Below are 15,180 nucleotides of genomic sequence, written 5' to 3'. Positions count from 1 at the left end.
GTTTTTATTGGTATTTCTCCTTTTTGGCAATTTGATGTGAATTTTGATAATTTGTGGTTAAACCTCTATTGTTCCACAGTTCGCATCAAATGTCGGGATTTGGTGAAAAAGATTGCCATCTACAGGCACAGACTGGCAGTGAGTACAACATGTAGTCTGTTTGTTGCGATTTTTATTTTCCCTTCACATTTGGCAGACTTATCTTTCTGTGGATTATTGATCACTTATTCTAGTTCCTGTAGATCACCATACATGTACTTACAAATTATTTCCATTGACTTCAGCTGGGCGATTACTTGTTTTATTAATTTTCTCCGTTAATGAGTGTCTTGCTTCATGTTGCTGTTGTTGATCACTTGTTCTTTTTGATCACTCGCTCTCTTTGTTTTGTCTTTATTAGGTTCAGCTACCTGACAAGATAGTCATTTATGAACTAAACACAGATGACATTTCAGACATGCATTATAAAGTCAAGGTAAGTGTAGTATGTTTCATGTAGGTTTCTATGATATAATCATACAGTGTATAATTAGTGTGGGGCTACATGAAATGCGGGATTACCGCATGTATGGTAAAGCGTTGTTTCGGGGTTTAATCTTTTTTCGTTGTGTTGTATTTACATTGTGGTGTCTACAAGAAAAAAACCTTTTGAAATGTTTTAACACAATTGTTCAGGTTTCAATAAGTTTTAGAGCAGATGGCAAAAACTTCAAACAAGGCTGTTTAATGCCCCATTCACACCAAGGCTTAAACATGTTTAAAAGATGTTCATTTTGTTAAACCTGGTTTAATTAAACATGTTTTGTTGGTGTGAATAGGGCTTAAGGCAGTTTAAGTCTTTCCAGTCAGAATGTTATCAGTGTCAGAGAAAGTCACTGGTAAAATTAAAAAAAATCACTGAAAAAAGTCAAATTTTGTTGGTTACCAACCCTTATTAAATCCCCTGATAGTGCAGTTAATAAATAAATCAACTTTGTATTTTTTATTTCAGGAGAAAATTGAGCGTAAATTTGACTGTAACCTGCTTGTGTCTTGTTCCAACCACATCATTCTCTGCCAGGTAATGGCTCCACTTTCAATGTGTTTTCAAGTTGGTCTATTATTCATTTCTAATATTGTGCAGTTCCAGAAAAAATCCATACCCACCCCAAGGAAGGTCATTGGAAATTTCTAGGGGGAGGGGGGTCTTAAAAGTCAAAATTTTAGAAGCAACATATGAAGCTAAACTGGAATTTCCTGAGGGGAGGGAGGGTGTCAAACAAAAAACCTTCCGTGGGGGGGGTATGGATATTTTCTGGATCTGCACATTATTTATTTCATGTCTGTTGATGCTGAATACCGTTTATTTTATATTTAGGAGAGGAGACTCCAGTGCTTGGCATTTTCAGGAGTAAAAGAGAGGCAAGCAATCAGAATCATAATTTTGCTTTGTAATAATCTTGACATGGTGCATGTGTAGTCATTGGGGGTGGGGAGGGAGGGAGAGGGCTGTTTAACAAGAAGTTCCACTATAAAAGGGCAAGCCCCTCCTTCATTTCACAGTGACCTTTGTGGGCCTGAGATGCAAATTTAGACCCTACTCAGTCGTGACAAGTTGTTGACTCAAGCGTCCTCTCAAAAATGTGCCTCAAATTTTTATATTATCACTGACAGCAATAATTATAAGATATCAAGTTCTAATTTGTTTAACAAGGGTTACTCTGAAATGAAGCCAATTTTATCGGTAAAAATCGAGGAAAAAGGCACTTGTTGTTTGTCAGTTGTTTATGCTCTGATGGTTGATTGATAACTGAAGGAGAGAATGGCCTGGCCAGGCTCCTTTTATACCAGAACTTCCTGTTTAAGGTCTCTGTGGGCTTATACTGGCAATGGTGTATTGTAAGGATTCTAACAAATTTTGCAGTGGGGGGGGGGGGGGGGGGAGAGGCATTATATTCGAGAGGGTTTATAAATTATGTAAAAGTGAAATCTTACAGTAACTCTCAAGAACCAATTTAAAATTCCAGTGACAGAACAAGATGATAGAACTTTTAAACACAAAAGACCTAAATGTCAGTCAACTGCACATGTTTTATAGCAGACAGGATTCTTCAAATTGAATATATTGGCTCGGTAGTACAAAATTTAGTGCTCTCGAAAATGTTTTGTGAAACTTAGATGTATTATGACATTAACAGTGCATTTCTTTGCCAAAATCTGAATCCGGGTTATTGATCGAAGATCAATCGGATCATGGTGTATCAAAGGAACTGACAAATCCACTCTGGGCAAGGATTCGTTGGTTCCTTTGATGCACCATGATCCGAATGATCTTCAAGGGAAAAAAATCCTGATTCGGATTTTCCCAAAGAAACGCACCCTAAAATTTTTCTTAAGCCTCAATTTTCAAATATAGTTAGCAATCCATATAAATAACAAGCTGTCCCTAGTTTTACCTTTGGGACTGTTGGAGAAGGCATTCACTAACATTATAGTGGAGTGCATAGGTTGGGCGTATGAACGTGTGAGTTGGGTCAAGTTTAGTTTACTGTGGAAGAGTAGGCTAGAGAAGATTATTGGTCGGATGGGGGGGGGGGTTGGGGAGTAACATATGGCCATGGGTAGGGTGGGTATGGTGAAAGTGTAACCATGATAAATTAACCGATCTGTTGATTTTATGGTTTCAGAGAATGGGTGATGGAGTCACTTATACGTTACATTAAAGTCATTGGTGGCCCTCCAGGCAGAGAAGGTCTCCTGGTTGGCTTGAAAGATGGACAGGTAGGCAAGAATGGGTCTTAGTATCAACATGGATATTCTCCATACTTAGATCCACATCAAGTAGTGATATTGTAAGGAGAATTTAGATCTTGGTCACTTTTGAGGCAGAGTCACAAAAGGGTTAAAGATAAAGGAGATTAATTTAGGTAGTAAAGCTTTATGTTAAAAAAAATTGCAAACAAATTTTTGCATCACGATTTAAGACCTTTCTCTTTTAGAAATATTGAGCAATTTTAATGGGGCTTTTTATTGTAATTTGAACAGATCATGAAGATATTCATCAACAATCCATTCCCACTGCTGATTCTGAAGCAGGAAACAAGTGTTCGCTGTCTTGACTTGAGTACCAGGTGAGATGAAACAAAATATTTTAAGAAACAGTTTTGTCTTGGATAAAATAATGTAACCCCTTAAAGGGGAAGTATCATGGGGTTTTTTACCTTTTACCTTTTGTTAAAAATGGTGAAACAAAACCTTCACTTTGCTACAAAGTAATTCTAGAACAACGAGAGGAAAGAAATCAACTCAATTCTTGACAGGAACAACTTGTACTCTGTTCTAGTGCATTTTGGAAACAAAAATTTATACAGGAACTTGAAAAACATTAGCCTAACATTTTTCAAGTGTCAATCCATTCCGACCTACTCTGTCTCTGGCCAGAGGCACTGATCGACAGTTTTATTGCACTGGGGTGATAGTTTATATTACAAACTTGATATGAATTATTTTTTTGTTTCTGTTGTCAGACAAACATTTTTGGGTTTTGAATCAAATTTTTGTGATACTTCCCCTTTAAGCTCCAGTATCAACATGTTTGTTCTTCCCATTGATCTCCTCATATTATTAAACTAGCTGAGAGAAGTTAGTTAACCATTGCAACATTTTATCTGGTGATCATGCATTTCCCTTATTCCCATGTATGTTTGAAAGTAGTGATAATGTTAGGAGATATTATTTTGATATATGCTGGTCATTATTGAGGCTTAAAGAGGTAAAGGTTTAGAGTACTTGGTCTTCATCTTTGTCTTATGTCTTTTATTTGTAGTCGCAGTAAGTTGGCGGTTGTTGATGAAAACAACACCTGTCTCGTTTACAACATCAAGACTGGTGAACTGCTTTTCCAGGTACACTGTACTTACAACTTTGTTTCTTTGTATTAGCATATTGGATTATTGTTATTGCATTACTATAAGAGGGGCATAGGCAACTCAGAAGTTACCTTAATTTTGTAGTCCCGTGCTATAACAACTGAAGACAACAGCGAGATATAACGACTGAAGACAACGACAAGATCGGAGATCTATGGAAATACTAGAAATAAGGACAAACTGCATGTACCTCTCTACAGAACAACTACAGCACAGCGATCATTTAAATACAGGGGTACTTCTCTGTGGGATAGTCTACCTAAGGAGATTCGGGATGTTAGCTCTTTAGACTCTTAAAAAACAAATCATGAATCGCGCTTTTTATAAAATAATTCTTAGAAAATAATTAATGATTGCAATGCAAATCTTATGATGTTGTATTTTAATTCGTTGGTAGTTCCGAGGATGTGTAACATACGCATCATCCTTTATTTAGATATATGCGTTATTGACCAAGCGTGAGGTCAAGATGGCTGGATATTAGCCAAGTTCTTTTTTTGCGTTTTTATGGACCGAGACGAAGTCGAGGTCCATAAAAACGCAAAAAAAGAACGAGGCCAATATCCAGCCATCTTGACCGAACAAGCTTGGTCAATAAAGGATTTATTATATGGCTTTACCATCAAGTTAAAACTACCACAACAAAACAAAACACGGCATGAAACTGCTCTACTCGGAAAGAAATTCTTCATAGCCGGCCGGTGGAAGATTTATTTTTCAGTGCATTTTTGGATTAGCATGTAATCGTGGAAAACAACGAATCCTAAATTATCTTAGGGCTCTAACTTTATAATGGTTTAAAGATTCTCGCAAAAACGGGAAGATTTGAATAGAATCCGGCAAACTCGCCATTTTCAGCCGATCGCGCGGTGGCGTAAATGCGTTGGCGTAAATAATAAAAATTTTTACACAGTTTTCGGCCTCCAATGATTAATTCTTGAATGAAACAATAGATTTTGAGATTATATGCAAACATAAGCCGAAAAAAAGAGCAGGTAAATCAGAAAACTGGGCGAAACTTTGACAAGATTTTCTTGTTTACAACAAGCAAGACGCGGCTAAATTAAAAACGTGAGCTTCTTCGGTGAACTTAAAAAAAATGCTTTTCTGAACTGCGCTAAACACTAACCGCAACTTCCACTACGCTATGATTTAAATACAGTCATTGCAAACCTAGAGAACTTATCAATTTGGCACTCAACTTGAGACAATAAGTTTTTCAAAATCAATTCTATTTAAAATACTACACACAGAGCAACTCACCGATTCAACTCACATTCATTGTAGCTGAAACAAAGTTTTCACTACACCAGGACGATTCCATTGTCTTTCCTTTCCTTTAGGTAATTGTTGAGAGTTTACCGAACTTTTTAGTGAGAGTTTTCCCCCAAAACAACGGGAAAATCGAAGAAAACCCACATTGTTGTTGGGATTAAACTTTCGATGCCAAGCGGACGGGCAACGGGTAATCCCGAGCGAGCAAGATAGCTCCATCTTGCCCGCTCGGGTAGCCAATCACAGCGCAGGATTTGACTCATCTTGCCCGCTCGCGGAGCCAGCCATATAATAAATCTTCTTATTGTATTTATATTGTATTTTGTTTCTTTTATATATCTCATTGTAATTGGTTTCTGAAAAACCATTAGTGGATGGAATCATTATTATATTATTGTATTGCACTGAACACTGCAAGCAAACGTGTGTTTGAATCTTGTTTTTCTTAGGAGCCAAATGCCAACAGTGTGGCTTGGAACACGCACAATGAGGCAAGTATTGTAATATTGACATTTGTTACCTCTAGATACAGTGTTTGCTCATGCTATAATCACTGTCATATACCTTCTCCAAGTTCTCTGTTGTTTTAAGCAAATTTACAATAAAATCTTGTTAACAAGCATTTATGTCAGCAAAAGTTTGACAGTACATGTATCTCATTTTATAACCTCCCTCTACAGCGTTCTACAGCTAGCTAGACAAAATATCTGTCATGTCATTCCTCGATAAAACGGCATCTTGTGTTTGTCCCATTGCTTTATGGGGTGCTAGTTCACAGTGATACATTGCATGTCTACCTCTAGCAAGATATTTCCTTTAGTTAATGGTTTGCTAGAATCCACTGTTCCTCTTGGGCCAAGAAAGGGGCGATGATATTATGGAAAAAGTTTCTGGTCTAAAGCAATGCCATGACTGCAGGAATTGATATATGGTGCAACAAGACAAAGATGTTGCAAGAGGACACTAAGAACCATTCTTTTTTCAATGACACAAACCCATCTTTAAACATTATTTATTAATCTTTTGCCGCAGGACATGCTGTGTTTTTCTGGTGGTGGAATGCTGAACATCAAAGCCAGTAATTTCCCAGTTCATCAGCAAAAACTGCAGGTTTGTGTCATCTTTGCCAGTTTGCTGTCAAATGCATTATTAATAGTAACTGCCAATTTAAAAACCGTTACATGATTTTGTGACTGACCATATAAATTTCACTTTTTCTGTTCATCAGGGTTTTGTAGTTGGTTTCACTGGATCCAAAATATTCTGTCTCCATGTGTATACCATGTCTGCAGTGGAGGTGCCACAGGTGGGGCCTATAACATAAAATCACATCACCATAAAATGTTTCCCACATATATAGATCCCTATTTCTTTCATAAAATATAAGACCCTGGCTAATACCTATAGCTCACACCTGGGCTAACTGTCTTTGCTCTACTTATCGCAGACAAATAGACCGTCTACAGCCCAGTCAAAATGTTCCAGAAGCCAGTGATTTTGCCACCTTCAACAAAACATCTGTCGCCTGTTTTACACCAAAAATTAATATTACGTCTCCAAAATTAATACTAGGTGTCTGTTAGTTGCCTAGTGCTTAAGCCATCTTGGCTTCTACTCAAAACAATTTTGACTGGGTTGTGTGTATCCTCTATTCATTTGCAAGTGGCAAAACATTAATAGCTCCACTGCTTACTATATAAACACATACAACCCACAATTCCTTGATTCGCTCTGACAAAGGGTTAACACTCAAAACATCAGTACTTGAATGTCTTCGTATTTCTACAATCTCTCGGGGGAAATCTTGCGAGATTCCGAAGGCTGTTCCAGCGAGAATACGAGCGTTTGATAGTATGAGTTCTTTGTTCTTGAAGAAACTAAACTATGTTTTTACCCTCCTTTTCCTTAAGCCTCTGAAAATCAAGCTTGCTAAACCCTGTACTTTTTGGTTCCTGGTCAAGCTTTTACTCTTTTTTTCCCCTACTCACAGTTTTAGCCTTTTGTCTTTTGTAATAGTATTTTTATTTTGCATTTATGATGTGATATGTGTCTGTTTGTAGTATCACATTGTAAATACAGTGTAAGTAAAGCAATGTAATGTAAGTAGCATAAATATTTAATTGTTAAATAAATATTGCAACGCAATGTACGTAAAGAGTATGTTTAATGTATTTACGTGATTTTAAGTGGTGTCTCAGAACTGTATGGTTATGATTAACTAAAAATTAAAAAAAAATAAAATAAAAAAAAGCAAGGTTAAAAAAAAAGTGTTAGAATCTCTTTACGATGACCAAATTACCTTATCAACTCTGTTGATAAACCAAACTTTGTGACAAAACATTACGTTTACTAGTTTCCATGATAATAGAGCACAGTTCTAGTGTGTCACTGAGTCAAGGGCTACGTGTATACTTGTAACATTTCTACTTTAAGGTAACAAATATGGCAAGTCATACATAACAGTATTTCAGTTAGACTGACATGACTCTTATCTATTTTTTTACAGTCTGCTCCAATGTATCAGTATTTGGAAAAGAAGCTATACAAGTAATGAAATTAAAACCTCTTAATTTACAGTGAAAAGTGTTGCATGTTATTATTTAACAAATTAAGTCTACACTCTCTTATAATGGATGGCAAATACCAGTTGTCTTTCAAAAAATATGTGTATTGCAACATTTAGTCAAATTTCACTAGTCTAGCAGTCTTTGTTTTTTGTGAAGAAGTCTTGTAGTTTTGATTTCTTTTGCAAGGCTCAGGCTTTCAAAAGACTCTAATTGACCATTTGCAACACCTCATATACTTGAGTGGCCAGGGTTTCCTCGTTAAATTATTGGCTATTAAAAATGAGAGATGACCTGTTGTATCTGTAACTTGCAATATCTGGGAGTGCACTGTAGGCTAGAGCTTGTTTAGGTGAGGGGAGTTTCAATTTCTCTTGCCAGAGAGTTTTAAATAAGTGGTATACATTGACAATTTTGTTACCCAGCTCTAGGTGATTAAAAAACGCATCTGTAAATCTTTGTTTGGTATTTTCATTGGTAGAAATGCATACAAGGTGGCTTGCCTTGGAGTGACAGAAGGGGACTGGAGAGCACTGGCCATGGAGGCACTAGAGGTGAGGTTTATTGTAGGGGTACAGATCAGAGTAAGGGAATTGTGGTGGGAAAATTTGGGAGGGGAGAATTGTGTGGCAAACTGACAGAAAAGAGAGTAAGTATTGGGATCACGTGTACAGACCATTTTCTGTTTCTTGAATACTGTTATTTTGCAATTTAGCAAAAGCAAAAACGGATGGGAAGCACTTAGGAATCTACTACAGAATTTCAGAGTTTGTAGTATAGAGTGTGTGCATGGCGGCCATGTTGGAGGAACGAAACAATACAATGATTTTCCTTTAGGAAATATATTCTATTTTTATGCAAATATCTTCTATTGTTTTAGTCCTCTAACATGGCCGCTGTGCACACACTCTATACTCTGTACACCTTAGTTCGTAATGGTTACCAAATTGAATCAATACACATTAAGATAGCCTTTGAATATGGCTGCCTCTCATTGATCCCTGCTGCTACATAGATTTCCTCATGAACACCTGTAACAGCGGGGAGCTTTGAAAGGCAGCTGTATTCACCGGCTATGCATAATGCTGCTTCACATTAATTTATTTGACCAAAACAATGTATCTATCTTTCAGGGCTTGGATTTTGACACAGCCAAAAAGGTAAACAAAGAAGCAAAGGGATCTTGTTTTTCATAACATTTTTTGATCATTGGTTAGTGTTTAGGGAGACACTCAGACAGCATAGAATAAACTATAAAAAGAGATGTAGAATAAGGTTGTGTCACAATTTCCTTCAATGAAGAAAATTACTAGTAATTCATGTTAGTTGACACTCCCTTATAAATAAAATTTCAGATCGCTATCAGGGTTTCTTTCAATTATTGGTTCTTAATCTGTTACTAGCCAGGAAATAAATTTTACAGAGTAACTCTAAGGTAGAACATAGTTTATCTAAGAATCTTAATCTGGTGGTTGGTTGACTAGTGATTTATTTACATGCGTGGCCAAGAATTTATTCATACCATATTAGACTGGAAGACTTACATCCAGGTTCTTTGGATTCCTACATCCTTTCCCTTACCTTTTCCACTCTGAGATCCATGGATGTTAACGATGTAAATTTTCAACATTATCTTCTACTCTTTAGGCATTCGTCAGAGTACGAGACTTGAGATATCTGGAGTTAATCCACAACATTGAGGTGAGTATATGTCATGTAAAACCACTGACAGTGTTGTGGAAGATGCATGTGTGCTTGAAAATCTTTCATTCGTTTTGCAGGAACGTAAAAAGAGAGGGGAGACTGATGAACAGGCTTTCTTGGCTGATGTGTATGCATATCAGGTTGGCTATTATGCTATTTGTCAGTGTTAGTCTGTCTTTTATAATGAGAATTAATTTTAATTTATGTGATCTTAATTTATGTAAATTTATTATGTAGAATTTTTTAAAATTATGTAAATTTATTAAGATGCATGGAAAACATTCTCTTAAGTTATGTAAATTTTTTAAAATGTATGAAATTATAGACTAATGCTCTTAATTTTATGTAAATTTATTAAGATGTATGAAAAGTATAGAAAACATTTACATATGCAAATGGTTTCTCCAATTTTTGGGGCCCAGCTGGACTAGTCCATACACTAACAGCTGGTTGAAATTTAGTCATTGCAAGGACTTGCTTTCAGTTAATCTGCATTTAGATATTATTATCTATCATTCAAAAGAGATATTAAAGAAGTAGTATTGGTAGGAGTTTGGAATTAATTTAATTTCTTAACCCTTGTTGCAGGGCAAATTTCACGATGCTGGGAAGCTGTACAAGAAAACAGGGAATGATGAAAAGGTTTGCTTTTTTGCCAAAACGACTACTGTTTGAGAGCAATTTTTAACGGGACAGTAATTTTTGATTGTTTGTAATATCTTCTGGTGATTCCTTTTTAGGCCATGGAGATGTTCACAGACCTCAGACAGTTTGAATATGCAAAGGTAAATTATGAATGAGGTCTTAATACTTTCGGCCAATGCAAATAAATGTTACAATATGCTAAGGAAAGCAAAGCCCTAATGTTGTGAGCTAAGCTACAATGCGACTATTGATTTTGCTGATCTTGGAAGCATGACTACACAGTAGTTCCATTGATAACAACACGCGATAAATGGCTCACTGAGAAGGAGTAGCACACGAGATTCGTGTACCATAAACAATATTTTACTGATCTGTCAGTAACACCTAATTTAAGCAAAAATCGAGGATGTGAGGATTCATTTTTTATCAACCCTAAAAATAGTCTGGACCAAAATTTGACATGAAAGAGCCCAACACTTTAAGCCTGAAGAGTGACGTGACCAGTATCTAGAATCATTGATGTTTTAACAAAATCTCCCAACTGGTAACTTAAGATATGTATAGAGGACAGTGAGAAGAATCTACATTTTGATGCTGGAACAATCTTTGTTTTTATCACCACACTAGGACTTTATTGGTGGCAGTGATCCAAAGAACGTCAAACAGCTGATCAGGAAACAAGCTGAGTGGTGTGAAACAACAAATGACCCCAAAGCAGCGGTGTAAGTATGGTTACATTGGAGAAGTTTCCAGTCGAGGGCAGTAAAACCAAATCCAAGGGAATTACTCTGACCTATCACAGCAGACGTAAACAAGATAATGAACAAATCAGAAATTCAAAGCAAATACATGTAACCGGCCTAAAGCGCACAGTACGACCCAATCACAATAATATTGACTTTGGTTTGGCTTCCCGTTGGTTGAGAAAATGGCAAAATGCCAACCAAACACAGAGCGAAGTAAAGCAAAACCAGGAGAATTACTCTGACCAATCACAGCAGACGCAACTGCACAATGAGCCAATCAGACTTCAAAGCAAATACGTGTAACTGACACCAAGCGCGGGAAAACGCCTGGGACCCAGTCACGATTAGTTTTGGTTTCGTTTTCCACATCCTCGGAGATCCAGCGGCAGTCAGTTAGGGGGCAGGGGATCCCCCCCCCTGCTGGGTCTCTGAGAATGGGCTTCCCATTGGTTGAGAATATGGCAAACTTTGCAAATGGCAAAATGTCAACCAAACACAGAGCGAAGTGAAGCAAAACCAAGAGAATTACTCTGACCAATCACAGCAGACGCAACTGCACAATGAGCCAATCAGACTTCAAAGCAAATACATGTAACTGGCACCAAGCGCGGGAAAACGCCTGGGACCCAGTCACGATTAGTTTTGGTTTCGTTTTCCACATCCTCGGAGATCCAGCGGCAGTCAGTTAGGGGGCAGGGGATCCCCCCCCCCCCTGCTGGGTCTCTGAGAATGGGTTTCCCATTGGTTGAGAATATGGCAAACTTTGCCAACCAAACACAGAGCGGAGCAAAGCAAAACCAAAGCAAACAAGAAGTTGCCTTCAACACTCAATTGAAGACCGCTCTATTACAAGCTTGTTACTTGTAGAACCTAATTCTTCTGACTCTCTTTTTTAGGGACATGTTTCTTGCTGCTGGCGAGAATCTTAAAGCGATTGAAATCATCGGGCAACATGGCTGGGTAGAAAAGTAAGCATTTACTTGTTTAGAGGACAAGGGGTTAGAAAATTCTGTTTCCCGTTCCTTTCTCTGATGCTTCCTGTACCTTTCTCTCCTGACTGTCACTGTTTTCCATTTTTTCCCATCCCAGGTTTTGCATTTCTCTCCCATTTCCCAACCTTCGAGAACTCCCGCTTCTACTCCCATCCTCTGTCTCCACTCTCACCCTCCCCACCCCCACCCCGACTTGCAAATGGCCTCTTGTGTTGAAATGATAGAGAGATTTACAATTGCGTTTGCGACAAATGGCAGAAATGACCACGTGACCATGTTTATCCTTCATTTGCTGCTCGCTGTTCTCAGTTTCTCATTAGAATTGAGTAGTTTTGCTTTAGCATCAAAGGCCAGAAAATTTTATTTTGCGCTATTTTCATCTATGTACTTATCTTTTAAGAAAGCATAAACGCGAATCTCACATTTTGCTGTTTACCGTAAACGCGATTCTTAATCTCCCTTATGACGTTTTTTGCCCATCACACTCTCCCACCTTTGAGATGCCAACAAGCCTAAAGAAGTGTTTGGAGTAACAAAAGTTACAAAATTAATAAAAGTAAAATTGTCGAAACCTAATCCTCGAGCTTGGCCTTGGCAGGTTGCTGGAAGTTGGACGTAATCTTAACAAGGCGGATGTTGAAGGACTCAAACAGTGCGCTTATCACTTTAAACAACTTGACCAGGTAAATGATGAGTTTGGTAAGTTAAGCACATAAATTCAAGGCTGGATATAAGATCAGACGAACGGGTAGGACATCTACCATCTTGGACTTTTTTCTGAGACACATTGCATCGGAATACATGGCGTACTAGAAGTTACCATTGTCATTAGGTGATTAATACCTTGTAGGCGACTTTAGTGTCCTATTGTATTTTCACCTACCTTTGTGCAAATCAATCAATCAATCAATCAATCAATCAATCAATCAATCAATCAATCAATCAATCAATCAATCAATCAATCAATCAATCAATCAATCAAAAGTTTTGCAAGTTTTAGAGTAGAAAACCATTTTCAGTCTTCGATACCATGTCCAAGCACGGTAAAATTAATTGTGTTTGTTGGAAATTTGTTTAGACAATGCCCAACAAGTGAGATTATCATTATCTTGAAAAGTGAATGCGACGCAGCGTTTTTAGAATTACAGACATTTACTGAGATAGCCACATTTTTTTTTGCTTTTCTCACAGCACGGTTATGCCACTGAGATGTACATCAAGATTGGCGATATCAAAGCTCTGCTGGACTTGCACGTGGAGACAAAACACTGGGATGAGGTATGACGTCTCTCTGGATGCAAGAGGGATACAAGTGAATTTTTAGACAATTTTTTGACCAAAAGAAACATTTCTTGAAACTGAAACTGAAACTGAAAGCATTCAGTCTTCAATTCTGGGCCCGGTTGTTTGAAAGCCGATTAACACTAATCCACGAGTAGAAGTTAATTAAGGTTTTCATCTCGCTCGTTAAAAATGGTTTTAAAGGTTATGGTTTTAAAGGTTAATTTCGAGCTAAAGGTAAAGAAAAGTCGAAGTAAAAACTGAGGGCCAAAAATCTTTTGGAAGAATCGTATTGATTAGCAATTAAACTCGAGTCAAAGTTTGCGTTAATCCAGGATTAGCTTAATTGGGCTTGGAACAACTGGGCCCTGGGCCCTGATTGTGGAAGTTTAACGCAAAGGCAAAGTGGTTATGATCATGAAGTTTCAAGGTGATTCATGTAAAAGCTCCAAAGTATTATGAAATACCAGGAACGTTCGTGAAAGCTTGTAATAGTGATCAAGGAAGGAAGCAAATCCTTCCGCTCAGGTTGTCGAAACGTCAGTCCAATGTCACCTCAAACAGTCCTTCTCAGGACTACACTCACCCAGATGATCGTAATTTACGTACTTATGAAAAGTTCATGAATTTAATGAGATAGCTTAGCGTATTGAAACAAATCTGTCTTTTTTCAAGATGTGATGTGTTCTTTTCATTTCAGGCTTTTGAACTTGCTGAGAAACACCCCGAATTTAAGGTAGGATATAAGATGTGATGTGTTCTTTTCATTTCAGGCTTTTGAACTTGCTGAGAAACACCCCGAATTTAAGGTAGGATATGTGGTTCTAAAGAAAATTGATGATGTCCTGTTGTCGTAGTTTTGTTAAAACTCGCAGCTAAGCACGTTCCTTTATTGACTCGCTTTTGTGTTTCCTGTAGGATAACGTGTTTGTTCCCTATGCTAATTGGTTGGCTGAAAATGACCGATTTGACGAAGCCCAGGAAGGTAAGATTCTCTTGACTGTAAGGCCTGGAAGTTATTTTTCTTCCTTTGTATTGCATTTCTTTTAAGAATAACACATACTAGTAAACAGTCATTGAAAGTAAGAACAGTTTTACGATAAGCATAGGAATTAACTTTTTTCAGGCCTTCTCTTCACAAATGCCTAACATAAGTTGCAAAAAATGTGATCCGTTGCCAAATTCTTCACGATACAAAATGGTCAAAAATGATACGAAACAAACTGGTAAAAGTTACTACAGAACGTAACCCCTAACAGTGTTCAGCATCAAATTTCTCCTTGTAAGATCAATGCTTATACATCCCCTGCGGCCATGAGAATTAAGAATATGATCACCCGAGATGAATTTTCTTGATATTTTAATAACTTCTCCCCAGTACTTTTATAAGAAAAGTATGGGGGCATGATAGGAGAATTTGTTCTTTCATATTAGAGATTAAAGGGTCAAAGCAATATAGACAGTAATCAGTGGAATGGCTGCTTGCTCTGAATCCATTTTAATACTAATCTATTTTCCCTAGCTTTCCACAAAGCAGGACGAAGGGACCAAGCTGTAAAGGTATTGGAACAGCTGTGTCACAATGCGGTAGTAGAAAACAGGTCAGTATTGCGTGACGGGTGTGACTTTCATGGCGTGACTGTTGCGACTTTTAGAGCGTGACTAGTGTGACTTTCAGCGCGTGACTGCTGCGACTTTTAGAGCCTGACTGGTGTGACTTTCAGAGCGTGTCTGTTGTGACGTCAAAGCGTGACTGGTGTGACTTTTACAGTGTTTCGTTTTCTTCCCGTAATATAGAGCTTTTACTGCTGTTGCGTGACTTGTGTTGCGTTACTGTTTCCAGGTTTCACGATGCTGGGTATTATTTTTGGAAGCTGTCTGTACAGTGCCTGGACCTAGTCTCTGCAGAAAACGCCAAGGGTGAACCCGATTATGAAATGTTGGATAAATTCCACGAGTACCAGGAGAAAGCAGAAATGTACCATCTCTATCACTCCATTCAGAGATATACGGTAAGTGATTTACTATAGATCCTCGTGAAATTCAAAATCGCAGAGTCTTAGAG

The 15,180-nt window shown here is 37.7% G+C and overlaps 1 protein-coding gene across 3 annotated transcripts in view; it reads left to right on the top strand.

Annotated features, from left to right (window-relative positions):
- The window catches only part of LOC146485880 (intraflagellar transport protein 122 homolog), a 46,999-nt gene that overhangs the window by 18,397 nt on the left and 13,422 nt on the right, over nt 1-15,180 (top strand). For 2 of the 3 annotated variants that reach the window (XM_085102834.1, XM_085102836.1), the window contains exons 14-38: nt 80-138; nt 401-475; nt 992-1,060; nt 1,358-1,401; nt 2,667-2,760; nt 3,025-3,110; nt 3,806-3,884; nt 5,633-5,674; nt 6,216-6,293; nt 6,412-6,489; nt 7,690-7,730; nt 8,229-8,301; nt 8,881-8,907; nt 9,395-9,448; nt 9,529-9,591; nt 10,040-10,093; nt 10,192-10,236; nt 10,724-10,818; nt 11,739-11,810; nt 12,433-12,517; nt 13,026-13,112; nt 13,816-13,851; nt 14,034-14,100; nt 14,638-14,716; nt 14,959-15,127. In XM_085102834.1, coding sequence (XP_084958960.1) covers nt 80-138; nt 401-475; nt 992-1,060; nt 1,358-1,401; nt 2,667-2,760; nt 3,025-3,110; nt 3,806-3,884; nt 5,633-5,674; nt 6,216-6,293; nt 6,412-6,489; nt 7,690-7,730; nt 8,229-8,301; nt 8,881-8,907; nt 9,395-9,448; nt 9,529-9,591; nt 10,040-10,093; nt 10,192-10,236; nt 10,724-10,818; nt 11,739-11,810; nt 12,433-12,517; nt 13,026-13,112; nt 13,816-13,851; nt 14,034-14,100; nt 14,638-14,716; nt 14,959-15,127 — 1,751 coding nt within the window. Of the gene's footprint in view, nt 1-79; nt 139-400; nt 476-991; nt 1,061-1,357; nt 1,402-2,666; nt 2,761-3,024; nt 3,111-3,805; nt 3,885-5,632; nt 5,675-6,215; nt 6,294-6,411; nt 6,490-7,689; nt 7,731-8,228; nt 8,302-8,880; nt 8,908-9,394; nt 9,449-9,528; nt 9,592-10,039; nt 10,094-10,191; nt 10,237-10,723; nt 10,819-11,738; nt 11,811-12,432; nt 12,518-13,025; nt 13,113-13,815; nt 13,852-13,888; nt 13,925-14,033; nt 14,101-14,637; nt 14,717-14,958; nt 15,128-15,180 lie in introns of all 3 variants that reach the window. The other variant, XM_085102835.1, reaches the window with a different exon arrangement.

The sequence above is a fragment of the Pavona decussata genome, unplaced genomic scaffold (assembly GCF_977016875.1).
Source record: "Pavona decussata unplaced genomic scaffold, jaPavDecu1.1 SCAFFOLD_24, whole genome shotgun sequence".
NCBI classification, from domain to species: domain Eukaryota; kingdom Metazoa; phylum Cnidaria; class Anthozoa; order Scleractinia; family Agariciidae; genus Pavona; species Pavona decussata.
This window is presented reverse-complemented; position numbering and strand designations above follow the sequence as displayed.